This window comes from Gigantopelta aegis, chromosome 14 (assembly GCF_016097555.1).
Source record: "Gigantopelta aegis isolate Gae_Host chromosome 14, Gae_host_genome, whole genome shotgun sequence".
Lineage (NCBI taxonomy): Eukaryota > Metazoa > Mollusca > Gastropoda > Neomphalida > Peltospiridae > Gigantopelta > Gigantopelta aegis.
In genome coordinates, this window is record NC_054712.1 from 31,190,989 (window position 1) to 31,217,618 (window position 26,630).

The 26,630-nt window shown below is 37.8% G+C and overlaps 2 protein-coding genes across 2 annotated transcripts in view; one reads left to right on the top strand and one right to left on the bottom strand.

Annotated features, from left to right (window-relative positions):
- Positions 1–26,630, bottom strand: part of LOC121388103 (protein disulfide-isomerase TMX3-like) — a 122,795-nt gene that overhangs the window by 25,981 nt on the left and 70,184 nt on the right. The gene's annotated exons all lie outside the window — the stretch shown is intronic.
- LOC121388104 (angiopoietin-related protein 7-like) overlaps positions 6,452–26,630 on the top strand; it is a 39,929-nt gene continuing 19,750 nt past the window's right edge. Inside the window, exon 1 of the mRNA XM_041519323.1 lies at positions 6,452–7,777. Within this exon, the coding sequence (XP_041375257.1) occupies positions 7,120–7,777 (658 nt within the window). The 5' untranslated portion in view covers positions 6,452–7,119. The remainder of the gene's footprint in view (positions 7,778–26,630) is intronic.

The following is a 26,630-nucleotide window of genomic DNA, read 5'->3' on the forward strand; positions in this document are numbered from 1 at the left end:
CATCAAACAAGTGCTTTACCACTGGGCTACTTCCTGTCCCTCTTTCTGCCTATATTGCAGGCCTCCAACAATTTGTTCCAATGATTATTTTTATACACTCATCAATTGCACTTTAAGTCTACTTTAACTCATTTTGTATTCAAACATTAAATTTCAGACATCATTTACATAATCGTCTGAGGTATCTGTGTCGTAGGATCGAATCACCTCAGTGGACCAATTGTCTTATATTTGTTTCCAATTTCAACCTGTGTATATATCAAAAGCCATGGTATATGCTGTCCTGCCTGTGGGGAAGTGCATATACAAGATCCCTTGCTTCTAATGGAAAATTACAGCATCTTTCCTGTAAGACTATATGTACATGCATGTCGGAATCTACAAATACATATAACATCCAATAGACGATGAAGAATAAATCAATGTGCTCTAGTGGTGTCATTAAACAAAACAAATATTTTAACCTTTCCATTTACATAGTCCTAAGTGTTATATTCATAAAATGAAATGTGTTGCCCGTTTTTTTTTTAAAAGAGACTTTTTGCATAAACCATAAATGTAGCTAAGCCTATTTTAGACACCAAGTAGCCATAGTTTAAATGTGTCATTATGAAAAAAGATTCCTTTCTTTTTCTTTCAAGTCCTAACTATCTTGAGAGATCTTCACCCGACACATTTAGGAACTGTTTAGGGAGAAAGGAAAACAACCACAAGTGATTATTGGACTTTTTAATTGCTTTGACAGAGAGCACTGTAAACGACTTAACCACATGACACACTGGTAATGGTGGGAACACACAGAAATGTCAACCAAACAAAATTAATATGTGTTTGAAAACCTCAGCACATTTTAAATTACGGCAATATGCAGGCATTGAATTTGGGTTGGTTTTTTTTTTAAAGGATTCTGCTAGAATTGTTAAAAGCCTTTTTACATGGATGTGATAGAGATATCATTGGATTCCATCTAAGGTTGATGCCAGTCATTCTTCGCACCCTTGTTTTGGCTTCGTACACAATAAATATAGCATATCTTACCGTATTTTCACTTGAAATCCATATTTCGTAAAAAGGTACAATTTTTTATTCACAAGATTTTCTTCAAACACATTCAGGTGCATTAGTAATGTAAAAAAAAAAAAAATTCAATAGCAATTTTGCATTGGAATTTTTTCAACATTCTAAAAAGGGAAACATCATGTACCCAGTTTATGGTTATTGTAAAGAGATGCAAAGTGACTTCATTGCAATACTGATATCATTCAAATTCAAAATTAGCTATATTAAAATAAAAACGGGTCTACTAACCTTGACCCCTGTCAAAATTCTATAACCAGCAGACAACACTGTTTACAAGTCGGTATGTTTTTATTTTTTCATAATTCTGCACAAAATATTAAGTTCAAATTTTATAAGATGAAAGAAATAAGAAATACCTTTTGTCAAATATATCATATCAAAAATTTACCATTGGATATGTTTTATTTATTGTGTACGAATCCAAAACAAGGGTCCAAAAAGTGACTATCGTTGACCATTATGATCTTACTGTTCTGACCCAGAATCTGGGATTCACGGAGGCATGAAATCATGCTAAAATCGTAGTTATAAGGCATCAGATTTAACATACATCTATTCTGAGTGTTTGTCTAAAGTACAATGTGTAGTGCTGCCTGAGAAACATTTACATAACATAAAATGTGGTATTTGTTGTTACCCCCACCCACCCCCATGTAACATATTATAACATTAATGCTACCCCACCCACCCCCATGTAACATATTATAACATTAATGCTGCCCCCACCCACCCCCATGTAACATATTATAACATTAATGTTGCCCCCACCCACCCCCATGTAACATATCATAACATTAATGTTGCCCCCACCCACCCCCATGTAACATATTATAACATTAATGCTGCCCCCACCTACCCCCATGTAACATATTATAACATTAATGCTGCCCCCACCCACCCCCATGTAACATATTATAACATTAATGTTATCTCCACCCACCCCAATGTAACATATTATAACATTAATGTTACCCATGTAACATATTATAACATTAATGTTACCCCCACCCACCATGGAACATATTATAACATTAATGCTACCCCCACCCACCCCCATTTAACATATTATAACATTAATGTTACCCCCACCCACCATGTAACATATTATAACATTAATGCTACCCCCACCCACCCCCATTTAACATATTATAACATTAATGTTACCCCCACCCACCATGTAACATATTATAACATTAATGTTACCCCCACCCACCCCCATGTAACATATTATAACATTAATGTTACCCATGTAACATATCATAACATTAATGCTACCCCCACCCACCCCCATGTAACATATCATAACATTAATGCTGCCCCCACCCACCCCCATGTAACATATCATAACATTAATGCTGCCCCCACCCACCCCCATGTAACATATCATAACATTAATGCTACCCCCACCCACCCCCATGTAACATATCATAACATTAATGCTACCCCCACCCACCCCCATGTAACATATCATAACATTAATGCTGCCCCCACCCACCCCCATGTAACATATCATAACATTAATGTTACCCATGTAACATATTATAACATTAATGCTGCCCCCACCCACCCCCATATAACATATCATAACATTAATGTTACCCATGTAACATATCATAACATTAATGCTGCCCCCACCCCCCCCATGTAACATATCATAACATTAATGCTGCCCCCACCCACCCCCATGTAACATATCATAACATTAATGTTACCCATGTAACATATCATAACATTAATGCTGCCCCCACCCACCCCCATGTAACATATCATAACATTAATGCTACCCCCACCCACCCCCATATAACATATATAACATTAATGCTGCCCCCACCCACCCCCATGTAACATATCATAACATTAATGCTGCCCCCACCCACCCCCATGTAACATATCATAACATTAATGCTGGCCCCACCCACCCCCATGTAACATATCATAACATTAATGCTGGCCCCACCCACCCCCATGTAACATATCATAACATTAATGCTGCCCCCACCCACCCCCATGTAACATATCATAACATTAATGCTGCCCCCACCCACCCCCATGTAACATATCATAACATTAATGCTGCCCCCACCCACCCCCATGTAACATATCATAACATTAATGCTGCCCCCACCCACCCCCATGTAACATATCATAACATTAATGCTGCCCCCACCCACCCCCATGTAACATATCATAACATTAATGCTACCCCCACCCACCCCCATGTAACATATCATAACATTAATGCTACCCCCCCCCACCCCCCCATGTAACATATCATAACATTAATGTTACCCATGTAACATATCATAACATTAATGCTACCCCCACCCACCCCCATGTAACATATCATAACATTAATGCTGCCCCCACCCACCCCCATGTAACATATCATAACATTAATGCTGCCCCCACCCACCCCCATGTAACATATCATAACATTAATGCTACCCCCACCCACCCCCATGTAACATATCATAACATTAATGCTACCCCCACCCACCCCCATGTAACATATCATAACATTAATGCTGCCCCCACCCACCCCCATGTAACATATCATAACATTAATGTTACCCATGTAACATATTATAACATTAATGCTGCCCCCACCACCCCCATGTAACATATCATAACATTAATGTTACCCATGTAACATATCATAACATTAATGCTGCCCCCACCCACCCCCATGTAACATATCATAACATTAATGCTGCCCCCACCCACCCCCATGTAACATATCATAACATTAATGTTACCCATGTAACATATCATAACATTAATGCTGCCCCCACCCACCCCCATGTAACATATCATAACATTAATGCTACCCCCACCCACCCCCATGTAACATATAACATTAATGCTGCCCCCACCCACCCCCATGTAACATATCATAACATTAATGCTGCCCCCACCCACCCCCATGTAACATATCATAACATTAATGCTGCCCCCACCCACCCCCATGTAACATATCATAACATTAATGCTGGCCCCACCCACCCCCATGTAACATATCATAACATTAATGCTGGCCCCACCCACCCCCATGTAACATATCATAACATTAATGCTGCCCCCACCCACCCCCATGTAACATATCATAACATAATGCTGCCCCCACCCACCCCCATGTAACATATCATAACATTAATGCTGCCCCCACCCACCCCCATGTAACATATCATAACATTAATGCTGCCCCCACCCACCCCCATGTAACATATCATAACATTAATGCTACCCCCACCCACCCCCATGTAACATATCATAACATTAATGCTACCCCCACCCACCCCCATGTAACATATCATAACATTAATGCTACCCCCACCCACCCTGTAACATATCATAACATTAATGCTACCCCCACCCACCCCCATGTAACATATCATAACATTAATGCTACCCCCACCCACCCCCATGTAACATATCATAACATTAATGCTACCCCCACCCACCCTGTAACATATCATAACATTAATGCTACCCCCACCCACCCCCATGTAACATATAACATTAATGCTACTCCTCTAATATTAAGGGGTGGGACGTAGCCCAGTGGTAAAGCGTTTGCTTGATGTGCGGTCGGTCTAGGATTGATCTCCGTCGGTGGACCCATTGAGCTATTTCTCATTCCAACCAGTGCTCCACAACTGGTGTTACAAAGGCCGTGGTATGTACTGTCCTGTCTTTGGGATTGTGCATGTAAAAGATTCCTTGCTGCTAATCGAAAAAGAGTAGCCCATGAAGTGGCGACAGTGGGTTTCCTCTCTCAATATCTGTGTAGTCCTTAACCATATGTCTGACACCATATAACCTTAAATAAAATGTGTTGAGTATGTTGTTAAATAAAACATTTTCTCTAAAATAACCGTATGTAAAACTTCCTTGCACAATTTTTCTGTCACAATCATGTAACATAAACAGGTAAATAAAAAATAAATAAGTCTGGCATTTTGAGTTTTACTTTTGTTTTGCTAATTCCAAACTAATGCAAGCATTTTCATAAACATATAATTAGAACAAAGTTGTCTTGTTTGATTTAATTTAATTTAATATAAGTTTTTTCAAAAAAATAATTCCATTATATTGTGTAACTGTGAATAGCCCCTTATCAGAATCATCAACCCCTCCTGCCAAAAAAAAAGGTCACTAGAATTCCATTTTTTTTAGATATTACCATTTATGCATTTGACCTCTGACCCCCTTGTAAATTCCTGCATTTACCACTGATAAAACCAATGACATGCCCCCCTCCCCTTGCCCCCCCCCCCCACACACACTTCCTATGCCAGTGACCTGTGTTATGCAGCCACCTTTCTTACTGATAGATCCCCATTCGTGGGCCCATTGTGTTATTTCTTGTTCCAGCCAGTACACCAGACTGGTATATCGAAGGCCATGGTATGTGCTATCCTATCTGTGGAAAGAGCCTTGCTATTAATGGAAAAATGTAGCAGGTTTCCTCTCTAAGACTATACCTCAACATTACCAAATGTGCTCTAGTGGCGTTGTCAAACAAAACTTTAATAACCACCTGTTTCAAAAATCCTCTTTTTTGGGGTACTCCCTTTATATGTAGACAGGTCAACATGTGTGACTATATATGCTAAAACAAAGTACACTGTATTGCATATAGGGGGTGGGGGTGGGGGGGGGAAGTAGATGAGTCATCAGAAACAGGTGCAAACTGCAGTCCCACCATCAATGTACAAAAATATGACTTACAGCCTGTTTCAATATCAACCACTTTCCACTTGAATACTTGCTACATTTCACAACAATATCACATATCCACTGCTCAATGAAGGTGTCAACAGGCTCCGCCCATTCTGTCTGAGTCAGTTCATCTGTGTGGGGTGAACCTGTCAATTATCCCCGCCCACTGTGTCTGGATTGGTTTATCATTTGTGGTGAATTTGTCAATCAATGACAACTGTAACAGTGATCTCACAATAGAAATAAACAAGAGTTGTAAAACAAGGAGGGAAAATGCTAATAACTGGTGATTAACAGGATGGGCCAAGAGGCAGGACAGTTGGTGTATGTTTATATTTACCATATGAAGGAAGAAAACAGAAAAAGAACACCAAAAGTCCCTCTTGATCTGGAAAATAAATTTTTCATTGGCCAACCAGTGTAAGGGAGGGAAAGAATAGCTTTCTTTTACATACATTCTTAGAGAATGTGAAAAAAAAATAAAAAAATGTCTTGAACAGTTTAGCAATTAAAGTCACACGTTTACTGCAAATTTTTTTATTTTGGGTCTGAGAGTTAAAAAAAACTAAATCCAGAAGAGAGAAAAAAAGACTGGCACACACACACACATATTTAGCTGACACAGCAAGTTCTGAGTCAGCCAACCGAGGAAGCAAGTATGTTATAAGAGACTGACGGAGTGCTCACTGCTCTGACTGTGATAAAAAGAAAGGAAGGAGAGGTGAGGAGTGAAATACAGGCAAATTATGCTGAGCCATGGTTCGGACTGGTGAGGTGTTTGAAATGAGGACCAAACATTAAGCAAGGCAGAGGAACAAGAGAAAGTGAGGGTGATGCAAAGGAGAAACGAAACTGTAAGACAGTGTTTGAGAAGAAAGGAATATTGCTGGGGACATATTTATAAACACATAGGGACATATTTACTGCAAAATATTTTTTTTAATTAAAAGTATTGACAGATTTAAAATTAGGAAATGGTAATATTATGAAATATTTTACATTTTTTTTATTTTACAGAGCTTAAAATATCTTTTATTTATCTAAGAAAATAAAACATTTTCTTTAATTTTTAGTACTGAGTTTATATCGTGAATATATAATAATTACTGTAACAGTCACTTTTAGTGTGTAAAAGATTTTTCCTACATATAGTAAATGAACCAGTAGGAATATCAAATTAGAATTCAAAATTCAATATTAAATAGCTACGAATCAGAATTAGTCTAAGATATTACATGTAGTTTAAAGTAATTAAAATTTGAAAGTCAAAAATACTAAGTGATATTAAATTTAAAGTGCGAAAAAAAAAAAAAAAAAATGATGTATCAATTAAGAAAGTACTTTGGACTGGCCACTGTAATGTGTCTGGTGTTTCACTTTTCCGACGGAGCCCGAAAATCCCGCAGTAACCGCCCCGCCTACATTCGGGGCTCCAAGTGCCACTACACCTTTGTCGTGAACGAATTCGATGAATCGAAATGTCCATCGGTGCCTCAGCCTATACAGTCGGATGCGTACACGGGGAACCAATACTTCCGGCCTCCGCAGGACCCGATGATAAAAATAACAAGCAAGAACATTGACAACCTCTCGGACAAGATGAAGGACATGGAGTCACGTCTGTTCGACGAGATGCTCAAGAATCGTCAGATCAACTCGACGCTCTCCAAACACAACTACATCCTCAAACACACGGAGGACCTCCTCAGTGCGTACAAGTCGAACTTCTCCAAGATCTACCGGGCGATGATGTACATGGAGACGAGACTGCGCAACCAACGTAAGATCAGCCGTGGCCTCAACCACAAGCTGACCAACGTGATCCTGGACATCGTCGAGGTCAACAACGTCCTCAACAAGCGGCCGGCGGGACACTTGGCCGCGACGACGTCCAGAAAGAAGAGGATCGCGGTGGAGGACGCGACGCGGATCAGGTCCTGCCCGGGGATCACTGATCATTCACATGTCTACAACGGTGAGTACGGACAGTAAAAAGTAAAGTTTGTTTTATTTAATGACGTCACTAGAGCACACTGATTTTTTATCTGATCATCAGACGTCAAACATGGTCATTCTGACACTGTTTTTTAGAGGAAACCTGCTGTCGCCATATAGGCTACTCTTTTACGACAGGCAGCAAGGGATCTTTTATTTGCGCTTCCCACAGGCAGGATAGCACAAACCATGGCCTTTGTTGAACCAGTTATGGATCACTGGTCAGTGCAAGTGGTTTACACCTACCCACTGAGCCTTGCGGAACACTCACTCAGGGTTTAGAGTCGGTATCTGGATTAAAAATCACATACCTCAACTGGGATCCGAACCCAGTACCTACCAGCCTGTAGACCGATGGCCTAACCATGACACCACCGAGGCCGGTACAGGTAGTCAAAGCAATACATCTACAGTCTGTCTCAATGTCCTACAAAAATGTGTTTTTTGTAAATAATTTCAGTTTGTTTTGATGTAAGAAGAAAAGTAAAAGTGTTTTGGAAATAACAAAAAAATACTATTTTGTATGCAATATAGAAAACATTCAGCTCAGAAATAAATAACTTGTAGTATGAAAAAAGGCATTCTCTGTAGGATGGACTATACATGTATGGCAGGCATTGAGTTTGGCGAATTTATTTTTGGATTCTGCCAGAATTATAAACATGGTTTAATATAAATATTTTGGGTTTCCGTCTCATAATTTTACACTTCCAACCCAAAATGTGGCATTTGCCAAAATTGCGGAAGCACAGAATTGTTATTAATTTACAACATGTATGGGATTTATTACAAGTTAAAAGTTTGTTTTTGTTTAATGACGCCACTAGAGCACATTGCTTTATTAATCATCAGCTATTGGATGTCAAACATGACCACTCACACATCTATAATGGTAAGCACATATAGTCAAAGCATTACATATGGCAGGCACTGAATTCGGCAAAAACATTTTTTTAAAGGATTCCGCCAGAATCATAAATATGATTTAATATAGATATTTTGTGATTCTGTCTGATAATCTTATACTTCATTCATACAATATGAGATTTGTGGAAGCATGAAATAATGATAAATTTGCAGTCTGTTTTGTGCTTTTTTTAATACGGAAAATATTAACCGAGTCTGTATTAATTGGTAATTGTCAAGGCTCTGTTTAGACCAATACCAATTAACTAGACCAAGTTGATATTTTACACATTCTGAGAGTACTGCTAAAGCAACACATATCCCCTACCGGGTCAAACATATCTCGTAAGTTCAAGGGCCATAACTTTGTAAAAAAATGGACAAATCACCATGAAAGATAAAAGCTGATCTGTAACAGTACATGATAAAGCTATACACAAAATTTTAATGTAATATCTTGAGGCATTGCGGAAAGAAAGTCAGGGAAACGACATGGGGGACATATGGATGGACAACAGACAGAAAGGCAGACAGACAGAAAGACAGACAGCAGACATATAGACAGACAGAAGGAGAGAGACAAAACCTGTAGACCTCTCCGGTTAGACTGGTAGCGGACTAACAAGAGCAACAAATTGTATAGCCACATTTATGGTCTATTTTTGTTTTTTAAACACAGGTGTTTAAGCATTGTAAATGTAGAAATGTAAGAAGTTTCATGTGTAAGTCAAAAACAGGCATTGTAAATTTGGCCCTATTTATCCCATAACACTTCTAAACTAAAATTAATTTAGTAAATCACATTTCTAAAATTGCCTTCATTGATAATATATGACGTCATCGCGGTTGGCACAAATGTAGTTTGACGTCAAGCATTTAAAACTAAATCTTATCAAAATGTTACACGCAGGTGTACATACAAGTCTTGTTGGCATGGCAACAAATGACCCATAGACAGCAATAGATATATATATATATTTTTAATGAAATCACTTATTTTAGGAGGGTAGGGCTAAAGTGAATTGCACATGCATGGGTTATTGTTGGAAATATTGGAAATGGTGACGAAATCTGAAAGGAACTCAACACCTGCAAAACAACCGACATGAAATAAGATCATGCTGTTAATTGCTCAGTAAGTTAATATATATAATTTATTACCCCAGCAGGCCCTCATAATGGAGAAAATAAAAATCATCATGCATTATCATGCACTGGTTTAATGTACCCTACTAGTACTATTGGACTATTTGACGCCAACAAACCAATCACCTCGTCGGTACTAAATATGATGTTACCACGATTTAGCAAAGCACACACAATGACACCACATAGTTTAAAGCGTTTGCATTTACATCTTTCTGGTTTCAGTGTTAAACTTGTAATAATAAAATGGTAGTTTAATGCAGTACATTATAGATTTATTTTGACAGAATATATATATATAACTACAAAGCAATAAACAGAACAGTAAAGTAGTTTACGTCGTTTCTAAATACATGGATGTAGCTGAAGTAGGCTATATCGAAAATAAAGGCTTTAAAAAAAACCCCATATAGCTGGGGTAAAAATAGAATAAACTCGGTATCAATTATTATCAAAGGGATATAAATTTGATCTAGCTCTCTCTCTCTCTCTCTCTCTCTCTCTCTCTCTCTCTCTCTCTCTCTCTCTCTCTCTCTCTCTCTCTCTCTCTCTCTCTCTCTCTCTCTCTCTCTCTCTCTCTCTCTCTATATATATATATATATATATATATATATATAGAGAATTAGTTTTTCATACTAATTAAATGTTGAAATAAAAGTAAAGAGACAAAAACTGAAAAAAGAACCACCAGACAGTGAAAATGAAAAGCAGTTGTAGTCTACGAGCCGGCCTCGGGTACACATGATGAATGTAACATTAAAAGGAATGCAGGCCAGTTACCTAATCCTGTATCCAGCACAAGACAAGCAGACTATTTGCATTGACCACTTCACCTTTGAATGGAATGCAAATAATCTCCATCTGACTGAGTCAGATTGACTTGACACAAGTACAGTAACGTACCACACCCGGGGCATGACACTGTCACCTGTCAACAAAAAACTAGCACTTAACCAGTGGTGTGGCCAGATAGGTATGCACCCCCTCTGCCAAGCTACCACACACACACACACCCTTTTAGATCCCTCGCTGCAAAAGAAAAATATATTGCACGTTTCCTCTGAGAGGGGTGGGATGTAACCCAGTGGTAAAGTGCTCACTTGATGTGTGGTCGGTCTCGGCCCACTGAGCTATTTCTGGATCCAGCCAGTGCATCACTGGTATATCAAAGGCCGTGGTATGTGCTATGCTGTCTATGGGATGGTGCATATCAAAGATCCCTTGCTACTAATGGAAAAATGTAGTGGGTTTCCTCTCTAAGACAACATATGAAAATTACCTAATGTTTGACATCCAATAGTTGATGATTAATAAATAAATGTGCTCTAGTGGTGTTGTTAAACAAAAAAACCCTAACTTTCCTCTCTAAGACTACATGTATGTGTCAGAAATATGATATGTTTGAAATCCAGCAGCCGATGATTATGCAAGCACTCTAGTGGTGTTATTAAACATAACAAACTGCATCATAAGGGCCTGTATAGACTGGATGTGGTGCGTGTGCAAAAAACGATCGATATACTTCAGTTTCAATGAGAGTGTCTAGACAGAATGTGTGCGATGCGCAAGAATTGCAAAATGCATGCGACCAGCTCAATGAAATAATTGTATATGGTGTATAACGCCCAAAATGCAAGTCGCAGATGCATCAGACACATCAGTCAGTCGGATCAAACCCCGTCGGTGGGCCCTTTGGGTTGTTTCACGTTCCAGCCAGTGCACCACAACTGGTATATTAAAGGCTATGGTATGTGCTATCCTGTCTGTGGGATGGGCCGTATAAAAGATCCCTTGTTACTAATGAAAAAATATAGCGGGTTTCCTCTCGAAGACTATATGTCAAAATAACCAAATGTTTGACATCCAATAGCCGATGATTAATAAATCAATGTGCTCTAGTGGTGTCATTAAACAAAACAAACAAACAGTCGGACATATATGAGCCTTCAGACCAACAGCTGCAGTTGAGGTGAGTGTTCTAACACTAAGCTATTTCACACTCCCATAAACTAACAGATGCTTTAGAACTATACATGTATGAATGAATTAAATATGAATTTTGCATGCTGAGAGACAAATCTTATCTAAAGCAGTCATCTGTCAATAAACAGCATGACCGACAGCCACTAATGGATCTTTCAAACATCCACATTATAGAAAAGTAATTTCCCCTTTATTTAAGTCCAGTTGAAGGAAGACTGTATATGTACGACCACAAATCACCGGAGCACAGTTTTGAGTTATATAGTAAATAAGAAATACTTTTTTTTTTTAGTTGTATGGTACGTGGGTAAGAAGGAAGGACAGAATGTTTTATAACAATGCACTCAACACATTGTAATTACGGTCATGGTGATATGGCCTCGGACATATGGTTAAGGACCACACAGATAATGAGAGAGGAAACTCACTGTCACCACACAATGGGCTACTGTTTCCAATTAGCAATAAGGGATCTTTTATATGCAGCATCCCACAGATAGGATAGGACATACCACGGCCTTTGTTACACCAGTCGTGATACACTGGCTGGAACGAAAAATAGCCCAATGGGCCCACCTATTGGGATCGATCATAGATTGACTGTGCACCAGTTTTCTAGCTGTTGCGAGGTTCAAAATCACAGTGTTGTATTTCTATGAGCCTGTTCTCCCCATGTACGCATTGGCTGCAGAGTACAACTGCCATGTTCACTAGGATAGACCCTATAAATGGCATTAATTTTACATTTAAATTAATACCAAGGCTGAAAAAATAAATTTACGTGTTTTCTATTACATGCTGAAAACCCCCCACCCAAAAATAATAGTGGACGTATAAAAAAAAAAAACCTTTTTATTTCCAAAAATCGTTTTATACAACAATTGATCACAGCAATAAAGTGACTGTTTTGAATAATTTTCTTTGTAATTGTTTTAAAAAAAACAATTAGTATGTGCTGAAGTGTGGTTAAACAAACATTCCTTTCCTTTCCTCTCCCAAGTGTTGAACCAAATAGCTGTAGTTTAAAATATATTTAAGTGTTGTTAAACAAACATTCCTTTCCTTTCCTCTCCCAAGTGTTGAACCCAATAGCTGTAGTTTAAAATGTATTTAAGTGTGGTTAAACAAACATTCCTTTCCTTTCCTCTCCCAAGTGTTGAACCAAATAGCTGTAGTTTAAAATGTATTTAAGTGTTGTTAAACAAACATTCCTTTCATTTTGCTCCTTTATGCTTGCATAAAAACAAACCCAATACCTCAGAAGATTCCATGTACTGTTCATTATCTAAAATATCTAAAGTACAGCTATTTTAATTTTTAAGTGATTTCCCCCCAGTATTCATGATAACTATCTTTTAATGCTAGAGTTACCAGGGATACTTATACAGGCAGTGGGACCACATGTGACGTGTGTCATATTCAACAGGTACTTGTTCATTTAAAGTATCACTTTCACAATGTAAGGCCACTTGGATCCTGTTACCAGTCAGTTTAACATGGATGTGCTAATTCAAACATATCACTTACAATACAGTGGCCATTTGTCCACTCATTCATTCATTCATTCATTCATTCATTCATTCATTCATTCATTCATTCATTCATTCATTCATTAAAAAACAAACAAAACCGGTGTCCATTTACTTTCTCAATGATTTTTCCACATAAAATGGTGGAGTATTTTTAAAACTTAAATTAATTGTATTTTTTAAAGAGGGTTTTTGTTTTTCTCACTTTTAAATGATTTTTGTGGTTGCTTTTTTTCCCTTCTAGGTCTTTACTTGGGGATGAGGAAATCTATATATACATTTTCCATCTGTGTATCTCTGTCTCTCTCTCTCCATCCATCCCACCCTCCCGCCTCTCTTTCTGTCTGTCTCTCTCTCTTTCTCTGTGTCTGTCTGTCTCTATCTTCTTCCCTCTCTCTATCCATCCTTCCCTCCTCTTTTTCTGCCTGTATGTATGTCCCTCTCTCCTCCTTTCTATCTCTCTCTCCATCCATCCCTCCGTTCTCTCTCCCTCCTTGCCTCCCCCCCCCCTCTCTCTCTCTCTCACCAACTCTCTCTCTCTCTCTCTCTGTCTCTCATTATCTCTGGCAGGAATGATCACATTTACTAAAGATGTTCTGTCCAGACTACAGAAGAATCACATACATGTACATGGTACACACAGTATTTAACAATGTATTGCCAACTTCTGTGGAAAATTTTCCAGCCAGAAGGAATGCACCACAGGTGGTCAGCATGCACACACAGAACAACACACATCAGAAAACTTGCACCAAGAAACACAAACATAACAAACACCACAGAAATAGAAATGATATATTTGCTTAACAAGCAAAATGTAAATAGAAGCATAATAGATATATTTGTTTAAGCAGCAAAAAAAATAGAAAAATAAAAAATAAAAAAATAAAAAAAATAAAAGAAAGAATAAAAATCAACATAAATAAAATTATATGTACATATAGGATATTAAACTTTAAAACAGATATATAAAATATTGGTAAATGTATCCATGTTGCTTTCCATTCTTGGCTAGCACTTTACATGCAGGTCATATAAAGAGTAAACTTTCTGCTTGTGTTGTTATGGTCAATGAAATGCATCTCACTTTACAAGTGATATAGATTCAAAAAGTGTAATGTTTCTTAAAACCAACAGATGGGATTTAGATCAGTGCTGTAGTGTTTGTCTGACACCCATCAGGCCATAGAATGTAACCCCTTTTAGTGAACCCGAATTAATTGTTTTCCCACATCCTAACCAATCCCCCATAACTGATATATAAAAGCCTGTGATATCTGCTGTTTTATCGGAAAATGGATACAAAAGGTCTACTGCTGCCATTTTCAGGAGTAGTCTATGTGATAACAACAGATTTTCACTCTTTTTTTTTTTTTAAGTGCTAATGTTGAATTGGTCACATTAGACACCAAATAGCTGCAGAATAAGAATGTACCAAGTTTGTTTTGTTTAATGACACCACTAGAGCACATTGATTAATTAATCATCAGCTATTGGATGTCAAACATTTGGTAATTCAGACTCGTAGTCATCAGAGGAAACCCGCTACATTTTTTTCATTATCAGCAAGGGATCTTTTATATGCACTTTCCCACAGTCAGGAAAGCACATACCACAGCCTTTGACCAGTTGTAGTGCACTGGTTGGAACGAGAAAACCCCCAGTCAGTTGAATAGATCCACTGAGGTGGTTCGATCCTGTGACACAAGAACCTCAGACGAGCACTCAATTGACTGAACTAAATCCCACCCCTGTCATTAAACAAACATTCCTACAAACATTCCTTTTTGTTCTTGAAGAGTTTTCTGCATGATGTACTGAACAAGGGAGGAACCAGCCTTAAGAGCCACAATTCTGATATAAATAAAATGAAAATATATGAATTTATTCTGTAAGCATTTGGAAAAAAAAGAAGAGAAAAAAAAAAGAAAAAAGAAAAAAAAAGCCTTGCCCATTGTTCACCATGTCATTTTTAGATACAGCCCTGGTCCCCGCTTTACAAAGCGATCTTTGCACTAAAATCATCGTTAAGTGACTACGTTTGATTGTAGAACTTAGTGATTTAAGGTGATTTTAGTGCTAAAATCATCGTAAGTGACTACGTTTGATTGTAGAACTTAGTGATTTAAGGTGATTTTAGTGCTAAAATCATCGTAAGTGACTACGTTTGATTGTAGAACTTAGTGATTTAAGGTGATTTTAGTGCTAAAATCATCGTAAGTGACTACGTTTGATTGTAGAACTTAGTGATTTAAGGTGATTTTAGTGCTAAGATTGCTTGATAAAACAGGGCCCAGATCTATGAATGATTTCACAGTATAATCAGGGTTGTTAAAGAACTTATCAAATGGGGGAGGGGAAGGAAATGAGGTACACATATGTAATATATATATATATTTTAATATACGCCAAACCCACACATGTATCTAGGATAAAGTTATATTTAACCAAGTGTGCATAGAAAAAAGACAAGGCATACCCCACCAAACATAAAATAATGAGTACAGCACCCCCCTCACCCCCACCCCCCACCCTCATGATCAATTGTGGAACTGCCTTCAGGCACACTGTATAAAATAAAAAATTTAAAAAAAATATGAACAGAAAAACGTATTTCTAATTACTGGTACCAAACCTTTTGACCAAGAATTGTGGCTGACAGTCCACTCCCCCCCTCCACCCCACCCCCAAACGAAATGAACCAGACTGACAACCTGCCTAACATTGTAAAGAAAAGCACAATTGCAATTGTCCCCCCAGCCATTCCATTACAAGAAAAATATCTTGAATTTCCATCCGTCTTTGAATTCCCTTGTAATAATACAAACTGAGTTAGCAAGCGTTCTGGAAATAATATACGACCAGGTGATATACATTTGGAATAACATGACCGCATACAGCAAGCCCAATGACAAATTTATCTCAATTGTGTGCAAGACTGGCAGTTTTTCAAACAGGTGAAAGAAGAATAATAGGAACGAACGGAAAGGAAAGGAAGGGAATATTTGTTTAACGACGCACCAGCACATTTTAAACACAGCTATTTCGTATTTATATAACAATTGGGGATTATTAATTTTTTTTTTTTTTTTTTTTTTTTTTTTTAAACTTTCTACACTTGTCTAAAGAAGAAACCTGTTGCTACTTACCAGGCTACACATTCTAAGCAAGGAATCGTTTAATGTACTTTCAGGGCTTCGAGAATTTTGTTTTAATCCACTAGCCATGGGATCAGTGATTTTTAAAATGTACTAGCCACAATTAAAAATTCACTTGCCCTACTTTACTTTAAGTTAATACAATTTTACTAAAAAATTGAAATAATCAGATATGTCACCTAAAGGGGGAGATAGAGCTTAAAAACACTAACACTGGGGGGTTGCGGGGGTTGGCAGGATATTCATATTTACAAAATAGACTTAACTGCAACATTTGACAATTTTTTGTTTTCACTAGCTGTCAGGCATGGCAACAGTAGTTATTTACTAGCCCAACATTGAATATAACTAGCCATGGGAGTGGGGCTACCATAATCTAGAAGCCCTGCACTTTCCCATAGGATAGCACATACATGTGGTACAAGTACCATGGCTTTTGATGCACCTCTTGTGGGACACTGATTGGGATAAAAAAACAAAAAATGAGTCCATCAAAGACCCACAGGGTTTTTCTGTCCCAGTGAGTCTTCTATTTAATAACAGGAGGGTTTGTTGATCAATTTTTTTTTCCATGTATTTTTTTCACCATATAACCCGCTATAGTATTCAACAGGTTTTGTTCAATGTATTTTGTTCACCATATAGCCCGCTATAGTACTCAACAGGTTTTGTTCCATGTATTTTATTCACCATATAGCCCGCTATAGTACTCAACATTTCAACAAGAATTCTGCAGAACTAACTGTCTCAATTACCATAAACTGTTTCAGTGCCTTGTGATGAATATTCAAGTTTCATTGATCTAGGAACTATAGCTTGTGAGGAACTGATCCAAATGTGAAACTTTGAAGTGAAATTGTAAATCAAAAGTTGACACTGCTGCCACTGCATCAGAAAAGTAAAACCTACATTTATCATATACTATCTAGCATATCCAGTGTAATCAAAGTATGTGATATTTCTTCAGATCATACACTTTCAGAACAACTTTGCAAATTAAATGTAAATTAATTGAGGTCAGGGCACTACATTTATTGACATTTAAGCAAACGTTGACATTTCATAACTGACGTATGCATCAAACAAAAACATTTCAATAGCAAATTTACATTGAAAGCTATCCAGGATTCAGAAACACAAAACATTTTAAGCACTAGTTTATTTTTATGTAAGGACATCTCAAAATGACGTCATTCGAGTTTGACGCAATTTCCATTCAAAAGGATACTGTGTCACATATTCTTACGTGATTTGAATATCGGGTAATGGCTGATTTGATTTAAAGTTGCTTACAAAAACATGCGTTATCAAGCTTGAAATTATATGATAAAGAGATTATTACCCTTGTGTGTTTCGATATCATCAATATCATATATTAGGAATAAAATTAAAGGTACTTTTGCTCACCAGAGGCTCACATAATACAATTTTTATTCCGAATATATGATATTGATGATACCGAAAACACTCTGGTAATAACCTCTATGAATATATTACCTTATTACTTCATAAAGGCTAGTGTTGGGAATCGGTTGTAACTTGATCATCGATTATCAGTTACAATCGATCAACTTTCGATAACGCAACCAGTTAGAATTATATGAATATAAGAAGGATTTGAATTATAAGGACATGTACCTATTGCAACATTCACTGGGATCTAGACCCTACAAATGGCCAATTTCATATTTAATAACTATTTGATATACCTTTTCTTTATGTACACATGAAAACAAACCCCAGTCCAAACACCTTTACATCAATTCCATCATCCAAACTGGAGTACCAATTCCAGTTAACATTTTCCAACACAATCGATTGGGGATTTTTACAACTGATCATCACATCGAAAGAGCCAAACTGACCATTTATTGATTATAATCGATCATTGAAAACTCACTAACAATGAAGGGGAGACAAGAAGTACCTTTGTAAAGCCTACAATATAATGGGTCATTCTGAGTTCTTTCAACACCAAACATAACAGATTACTTGACTTAAGGATCATATATATAACACGAAACACATTATTTTTAATATGACCTTGAGACTAAATTTCATGTGTTTTTAGAAATACAGTCGAATCCACTTTATTGCATATCAGTTTATAGCATAAATCGGTTATTTGCATAGAACCATTTAGCATTAAATCAATACAAATAATGTTGCATATTTGAATAGCTTTATCAAGACAAACATCGGTTAATTGCATACGAAAACCAAATATTTTACCAGAAACAATTGTAGCAGAATGTTCTATGTTGATTAAAAATTAATATTAAAAGAAGAAAAAAAGTAAATGCCATTACTAAAACAGGCGATGTACAATGTTGACATCTCACGCAAGAAGACCCATCGTAGTGCTTATACCAATGTGTTCATTGCAGTAATCCTGGGACCAATATTGCATCATTTAAGTCTTGATGTCAGGATTTTAGGTGTAATTTGTCCTTTGTTAAAAAATCATTTAAAACAATACTGACAACGGAAGTTCCGTTGTATATACTGTCAAATGTTATTTTTACCTCACTGAATCTTAAGTGTACTAGACATATTTGAAACATTTTAAAAGCTTTCTTTGCGCAAAAAAACAAATGCATATTCCAGATTAAAATAGCAGTAACTTTATATGCACGTTTCAGTTGTGTTTGTTTGAAGTCTAGATGTATTGGGGTTTTGGGTTTTGAAAAAAAGAAAGAAATTAATGACAATGTTTGAAACTGCAAATAGCTGAAAATGTTGTGTCTATGTTAGTTTTGGATCTTTGTGAAATTAAAATCTATCGGGCAACATAGTGTCTCAGTTGAAAATCCAAATTAAATGTTTTGAATTACGTAAACATCCTATGAACGAGCTAGATGTGTATGTACATGCTAAGCACATGTCACAGTGAAAGGACTGTAGAACCTGCACTGTTTCTCACGAAAGGCAGTCAGTCTTCTTATAACAATGTATGGCATTTTTGACACCCCAAAATGGTACTCAGTGATACCAATAACAGTGCAAACACGATCCAGAGTTTTCAATGTTAAAATATAACAAAATCAAGAATAAGGTTTGGCTAAGTGGTAGATTGCTCACTTGGTGTGTGAATGTAGCAGATTTGATCATTCAACACTGGCTACAACAATAGCCAAATGCAGTGTTTCTGCCAGAAATAAATTTTTGGGTATGGCGCTATGAAATTGAATGCAACCATAATCAACAGGGGGTATAGGGTCATCTCCCAGAAAGAAAATGGTTTAAGTTTGGGGTTAGGGTTAAGAAAACCATACAATAATGATAAGAGTCATTCATTTTCTCAAAAGGTTAACTTAAAAAAAATTAAAATCTGCAAAACATTTGGGTATGGTGCCATACCCATTTGACCCTCTGGCAGAAACCCTGTAATGGGCCCACTGACAGAATGATCCTAGACGGGCCATGCATCTGGTGAGCACTTTACAAAAAGAAAGAAAGAAAGAAATGATTTATTTAACGACGCACTCAACACATTTTATTTTTGGTTATATGGCATCAGACATATGGTTAAGAACCACACAGATATTAAGTAAGGAAACCTGCTGTCACCACTTCATGGGCTACTCTTTTCAATTAGCAGCAAGGGATCTTTTATATGCACCATCCCACAGACAGAGTAGTACATACCACAGCCTTTGATATACTAGTCGTGGTGCATTGGCTGGAATGAGAAATAGCTCAATGGGCCCACCGACAGGGATCGATCCCACACCGACCGCGCGCTGTACCACTAGGCTACGTCTCACACACACACCCCACCCCCTCACCCCCACACTTTACCACTGTCCCATGAACAGAATCATTGCAAGGTCTTAACATGAGTACTGGTAAGATACATGATATGCCCATCAATAGTAGGTCACCACAATCCCGAGTTGTACTTGCATGCAAAGAATGATGATCCTATCAGGAAGATTATAGCCCAGACAACCCAACAAGGACTTCCTTTAATGTGCAGTAATGCATGAAAAGTAGGTTGTGGTGACCTAGTTATGGTCTGCAATACACCCTTATCCCAAGTTGTACTTGCATGCAAAGAATGATGATCCTATATGAATTGAAAAGGACAATAAGCTCCGGAAATGAAATCTTTACGAATGGACATACATACATACGTACGTACGTATGAATGGACAGACAATGCCATACCATAATACGACCCATCAAAGCCTGGGTTACTGTGACTTTAAAAAAAAATCAAACAACAGTAGTCACAGTTGTCGGATGACACTATAATCTAGAATTCCATAAAAAAAACAATCTGGAGGCCTTTCATCTCTATAATACAGTGAAGGTTGTGCTGCTTTGGTCAATGAGAAGTGAATTTTTAAAACAGCCATTTCTGTCTAGACAAAGCAGGTGGTCTCACTGACATATTCTTCTCTCATACTATTATAACCGACTCTCACAATTGCCAGTTGCTTGAAACCAAATATTTGCTCATTAAACAATCTGCTGAAAACATGTGAAACATTTCTTTCATTTTCTTGAAAAGCTAGCCCAGATCCAAATGCATGGCAGAAGGAGGGCAAGGGGTGAAGCCGAGTCAATTAGGCAGCAATTAGAGGAAGCCTGTAGGCTAATTGAGGATACTTGATCCTTTAAATGTGCAGCTTTGTGGAGCTGGGAGGTGATGAATACTTGGAACTGTTAACCCATCCTGTAGCAGATCTACAGTCCTGTTTAAGGTGGGATGGTGGGGGGTGGGGGAAGTGAGGTGATGTGCACTTAACACTGTTAACTCATCATGTAGCAGATCTAGGGTCCTGATAGATAAGATAGATAAGATAAAATTTATTGCATTTAAACATTCCACATGGGAACAGAGTGCACAAAATAACATTAATGAAGGTGGGATGGTGGGGTGTGTGGGGTGATGAATACTTGGAACTGTTATCTCATCATGTAGCAGATCTAGGATCCTGATGAAGGTGGGATGGTGGGGGTGTGGGGTGATGAATACTTAGAATCGTTAACTCATCATGTAGCAGATCTAGGATCCTGATGAAGGTGGGATGGTGGGGGTATGGGGTGATGAATACTTAGAACTGTTATCTCATCCTGTAGCAGATCTAGGGTCCTGTTTAAGGCGGAACAATTGGGGGTGAGGGTGAGGTAATGTACATATATACATGGAACTGTCAACTCATCCCAGAGCAGATTTAGGGTCGATTAAAGGTGGGATGGTGGGGGTGTGAGATGATGAATACTTAAAAGCGTTAACTCATCCCATAGCAGTTCTAGGATCCTGATGAAGGTGGGATGGTGGGGGTGTGGGGTGATGAATACTTAGAATCGTTAACTCATCATGTAGCAGATCTAGGATCCTGATGAAGGTGGGATGGTGGGGGTGTGGGGTGATGAATACTTAGAATCGTTAACTCATCCCATAGCAGTTCTAGGATCCTGATGAAGGTGGGATGGTGGGGTGTGTGGGGTGATAAATACTTAGAATCGTTAACTCATCATGTAGCAGATCTAGGATCCTGATTGAAGGTGGGATGGTGGGGTGATGAATACTTAGAACTGTTATCTCATCCTGTAGCAGATCTAGGGTCCTGTTTAAGGCGGAACAATTGGGGGTGAGGGTGAGGTAATGTACATATATACATGGAACTGTTAACTCATCCCAGAGCAGATTTAGGGTCGATTAAAGGTGGGATGGTGGGGGTGTGAGATGATGAATACTTAAAAGCGTTAACTCATCCCATAGCAGTTCTAGGATCCTGATGAAGGTGGGATGGTGGGGGTGTGGGGTGATGAATACTTAGAATCGTTAACTCATCATGTAGAAGATCTAGGATCCTGATGAAGGTGGGATGGTGGGGTGATAAATACTTAGAATTGTTAACTCATCATGTAGCAGATCTAGAGTCTTGATGAAGGTGGGATGGTGGGGGTGGAGGGGGGGGGGGTGATGAAAGGTCCTAACGAAGGTGGGACAATGAAGATGGGGGTGGATATAAAATGACATTTTGAAGGAGTTGTTTTCTGGACACTGGCCTTGCTGGGTGCAGCTGTTAACTAATTAGCCACCAGGCTCCAACCCAGAGCTAATAATCAGCCCAAATGGAAGATGTTGATCCACCATAGCATTGAATTTTCTCACAAATAGGCATTGGTGGTATGGTGGTTAAGCCATTTTCTTAGACACTGATTGACAGACCCCCCTTGTAGATAATTTTAATCTCCAACATACATTGGAGATCACTTGTGAAACTTGCAGTTGGGTTACTCCTCGGGTGACATGCTACCTGAAGCCAAACATCACAAATTGTTAATTTAAATTAACACCACATTATAATTCCCAAGGACACCGGTTCAGTGCGTTGTTAAATAAAACATTCCTCCCTTCCTTCCCAAGGACACTGTGACATGTAATTCACTGTGACACGTAATTCACTGTGACACGTTATTCACTGTGACATGTAATTCATTGTGACACGTTATTCACTGTGACATGTAATTCACTGTGACATGTAATTCATTGTGATATGTTATTCACTGTGACATGTAATTCATTGTGCCACGTTATTCACTGTGACATGTAATTCATTGTGATATGTTATTCACTGTGACATGTAATTCATTGTGATATGTTATTCACTGTGACATGTAATTCACTGTGACATGTAATTCACTGTGACATGTAATTCATTGTGATATGTTATTCACTGTGACATGTAATTCACTGTGACATGTAATTCACTGTGACATGTAATTCATTGTGCCACGTTATTCACTGTGACATGTAATTCATTGTGACATGTAATTCACTGACATGTAATTCATTGTGACACGTTATTCACTGTGACATGTAATTCATTGTGACATGTAATTCATTGTGACACATTATTCACTGTGACATGTAATTCACTGTGACATGTAATTCATTGTGACACATTATTCACTGTGACATGTAATTCACTGTGACATGTAATTCATTGTGACATGTAATTCACTGTGACATGTAATTCACTGTGACATGTAATTCATTGTGACATGTAATTCATTGTGGCATGTAATTCATTGTGACACATTATTCACTGTGAGATGTAATTCACTGTGACATGTAATTCATTGTGACATGTAATTCATTGTGACACATTATTCACTGTGACATGTAATTCACTGTGACATGTAATTCATTGTGACACATTATTCACTGTGACATGTAATTCATTGTGACATGTAATTCACTGTGACGTGTAATTCACTGTGACATGTAATTCATTGTGCCACATTATTCACTGTGACATGTAATTCATTGTGACATGTAATTCACTGTGACGTGTAATTCATTGTGACACGTAATTCACTGTGACATGTAATTCATTGTGACACATTATTCATTGTGACATGTAATTCACTGTGACATGTAATTCATTGTGACACGTTATTCACTGTGACATGTAATTCACTGTGACATGTAATTCATTGTGACACGTTATTCACTGTGACACGTAATTCACTGTGACATGTAATTCATTGTGACACGTAATTCAGAACATTGGATTCTGATTTTCAACTGAGACACAATGTCCACTGATAGAGTTTACTCTTTTTTTGTTTTCTTTTTGTTGTTTAATGACACCACCAGAGCACATTGATTTATTAATCTTCGGACATTGGATGTCAAACATTTGGTTATTTTGACACATTATCATTAGGTGATCTTAGTGCTAAGGATGTTTCCTAAAAACATGGCCCTTAAATCTGAAGTATGTGTCAGGAATATATCATCGAACTGATCATCATCCATAGACGCCTGCTTAATTATTTTCTATTCCAACCAGTGCCCCAAGACATTGAACCTTGCACGCAGTAAACAAGATAAACATTTTTTTTTTTTTAATCCCCCCACCTCTGGATCTTCCATTCGTGTGGTTGGTGAGAAGTTATTAACTTCTAGAATCCAATGTCAATAATGGCTATATAGTCTATCCCACAGAGAATGCCTTTTTATATACAAGTTATTTATTTCTGAGCTGATTGTTTTCTAAATAGCACACAAAAATAGTATTCTTTTTATTATTTCCAAAACACTTTTACTTTTCTTCTTACCTCAAACCAAACTGAAATTATTTACAAAAAGCATTTTTGTCAGAAGATGGGAAGGACTATAGACATTAAGTGAAGAGTGAAATCATGGTTATTCTTGCCGACACAAGAGTTCTGTTACTTCTTTAAATATCACACATTTTTGTTTCGACATTCCAAAAACCACTTGCATGTGCTTTAAATTGGCAGCGGGTTTTCTCCACCAAGCCACTCTCACTGCTTCAATGCATCTGCAATTGCATCACTTACTGCAAGTGGCCTTCCCAGTCAGTTACAGTTTCTCAACAAGATGCAGGTTTCCTCTCTAAGACTATATATCAAAATTACCAAATGTTTGACATCCAAATGCTGATGATTAATAAATCGAACTGTTCTAGTGTTGTTGTTAAACAAAAACAACACAAACAATCATGAAAAAACCCTTAGTATGACTGTGTGCATTATAATCACATTAACTGTGTAATAGGGAACACTATTTCTATGTTTTAAGTAACTAGAAGTCGGTTCACTTGAGTTTCACTTAGGTAACTGATTATTTGAATAACTTAATTATATAACAGTCGTTTGTCATTTTTGGTGAATGACTTGATGTAGTGTAGCAAAGCAGGCAGTGACTTATTTAGTTAAAAATACACATAAATGAGTTTTTAACATCCTTTCCATGAACTGGTTTTTTTTGTGTAATTATGTTCCATATGGCATAATGACATCATTTTCTGAGGTTTATGGAAGGATAACATTCAGTATTTCAGTGGAATGGTCCAGTCAGAATAGAGTCAATCGTATAACAGCGGGGAGCCTGTAATTATACTTGCATTTAATTTTAACCAATGAATTACGTAATCCTAACACACTTGTACCATGACTCTGGGTTACGTAATCCTAACACACTTGTACCACGGCTCTGGATTACGTAATCCTAACACACTTGTACCACGGCTCTGGATTACGTAATCCTAACACACTTGTACCATTTCTCTGAATTATGTAATCCTAACACACTTGTACCATGGCTCTGGATTACGTAATCCTAACACACTTGTACCATTTCTCTGAATTACGTAATCCTAACACACTTGTACCACAGCTCTGGATTACGTAATCCTGACACACTTGTACCACGGCTCTGGATTACATAATCCTGACACACTTGTACCACGGCTCTGGATTACGTAATCCTGACACACTTGTACCACGGCTCTGGATTACGTAATCCTGACACACTTGTACCACGGCTCTGAATTACATAATCCTGACACACTTGTACCACGGCTCTGGATTACGTAATCCTAACACACTTGTACCATTTCTCTGAATTATGTAATCCTAACACACCTGTACCATGGCTCTGGATTACGTAATCCTAACACACTTGTACCATTTCTCTGAATTACGTAATCCTAACACACTTGTACCACAGCTCTGGATTACGTAATCCTGACACACTTGTACCACGGCTCTGGATTACATAATCCTAACACACTTGTACCACGGCTCTGGATTACGTAATCCTGACACACTTGTACCACGGCTCTGGATTACGTAATCCTGACACACTTGTACCACGGCTCTGAATTACATAATCCTGACACACTTGTACCACGGCTCTGGATTACGTAATGCTAACACACTTGTACCACGGCTCTGAATTACGTAATCCTAACACACTTGTACCACGGCTCTGGATCACGTAATCCTAACATACTTGTACCACGGCTCTGGATTACGTAATCCTAACACACTTGTACACACTTGTACCATTTCTCTGAATTATGTAATCCTAACACACTTTTACCACGGCTCTGGATCACGTAATCCTAACATACTTGTACCACGGCTCTGGATTATGTAATCCTAACACACTTGTAACATGGCTCTGAATTACGTAATCCTAACACACTTGTACCACGACTCTGAATTACGTAATCCTAACACACTTGTACCACGGCTCTGAATTAAGTAATCCTAACATACTTGTACCACTGCTCTGGATCACGTAATCCTAACATACTTGTACCACGGCTCTGGA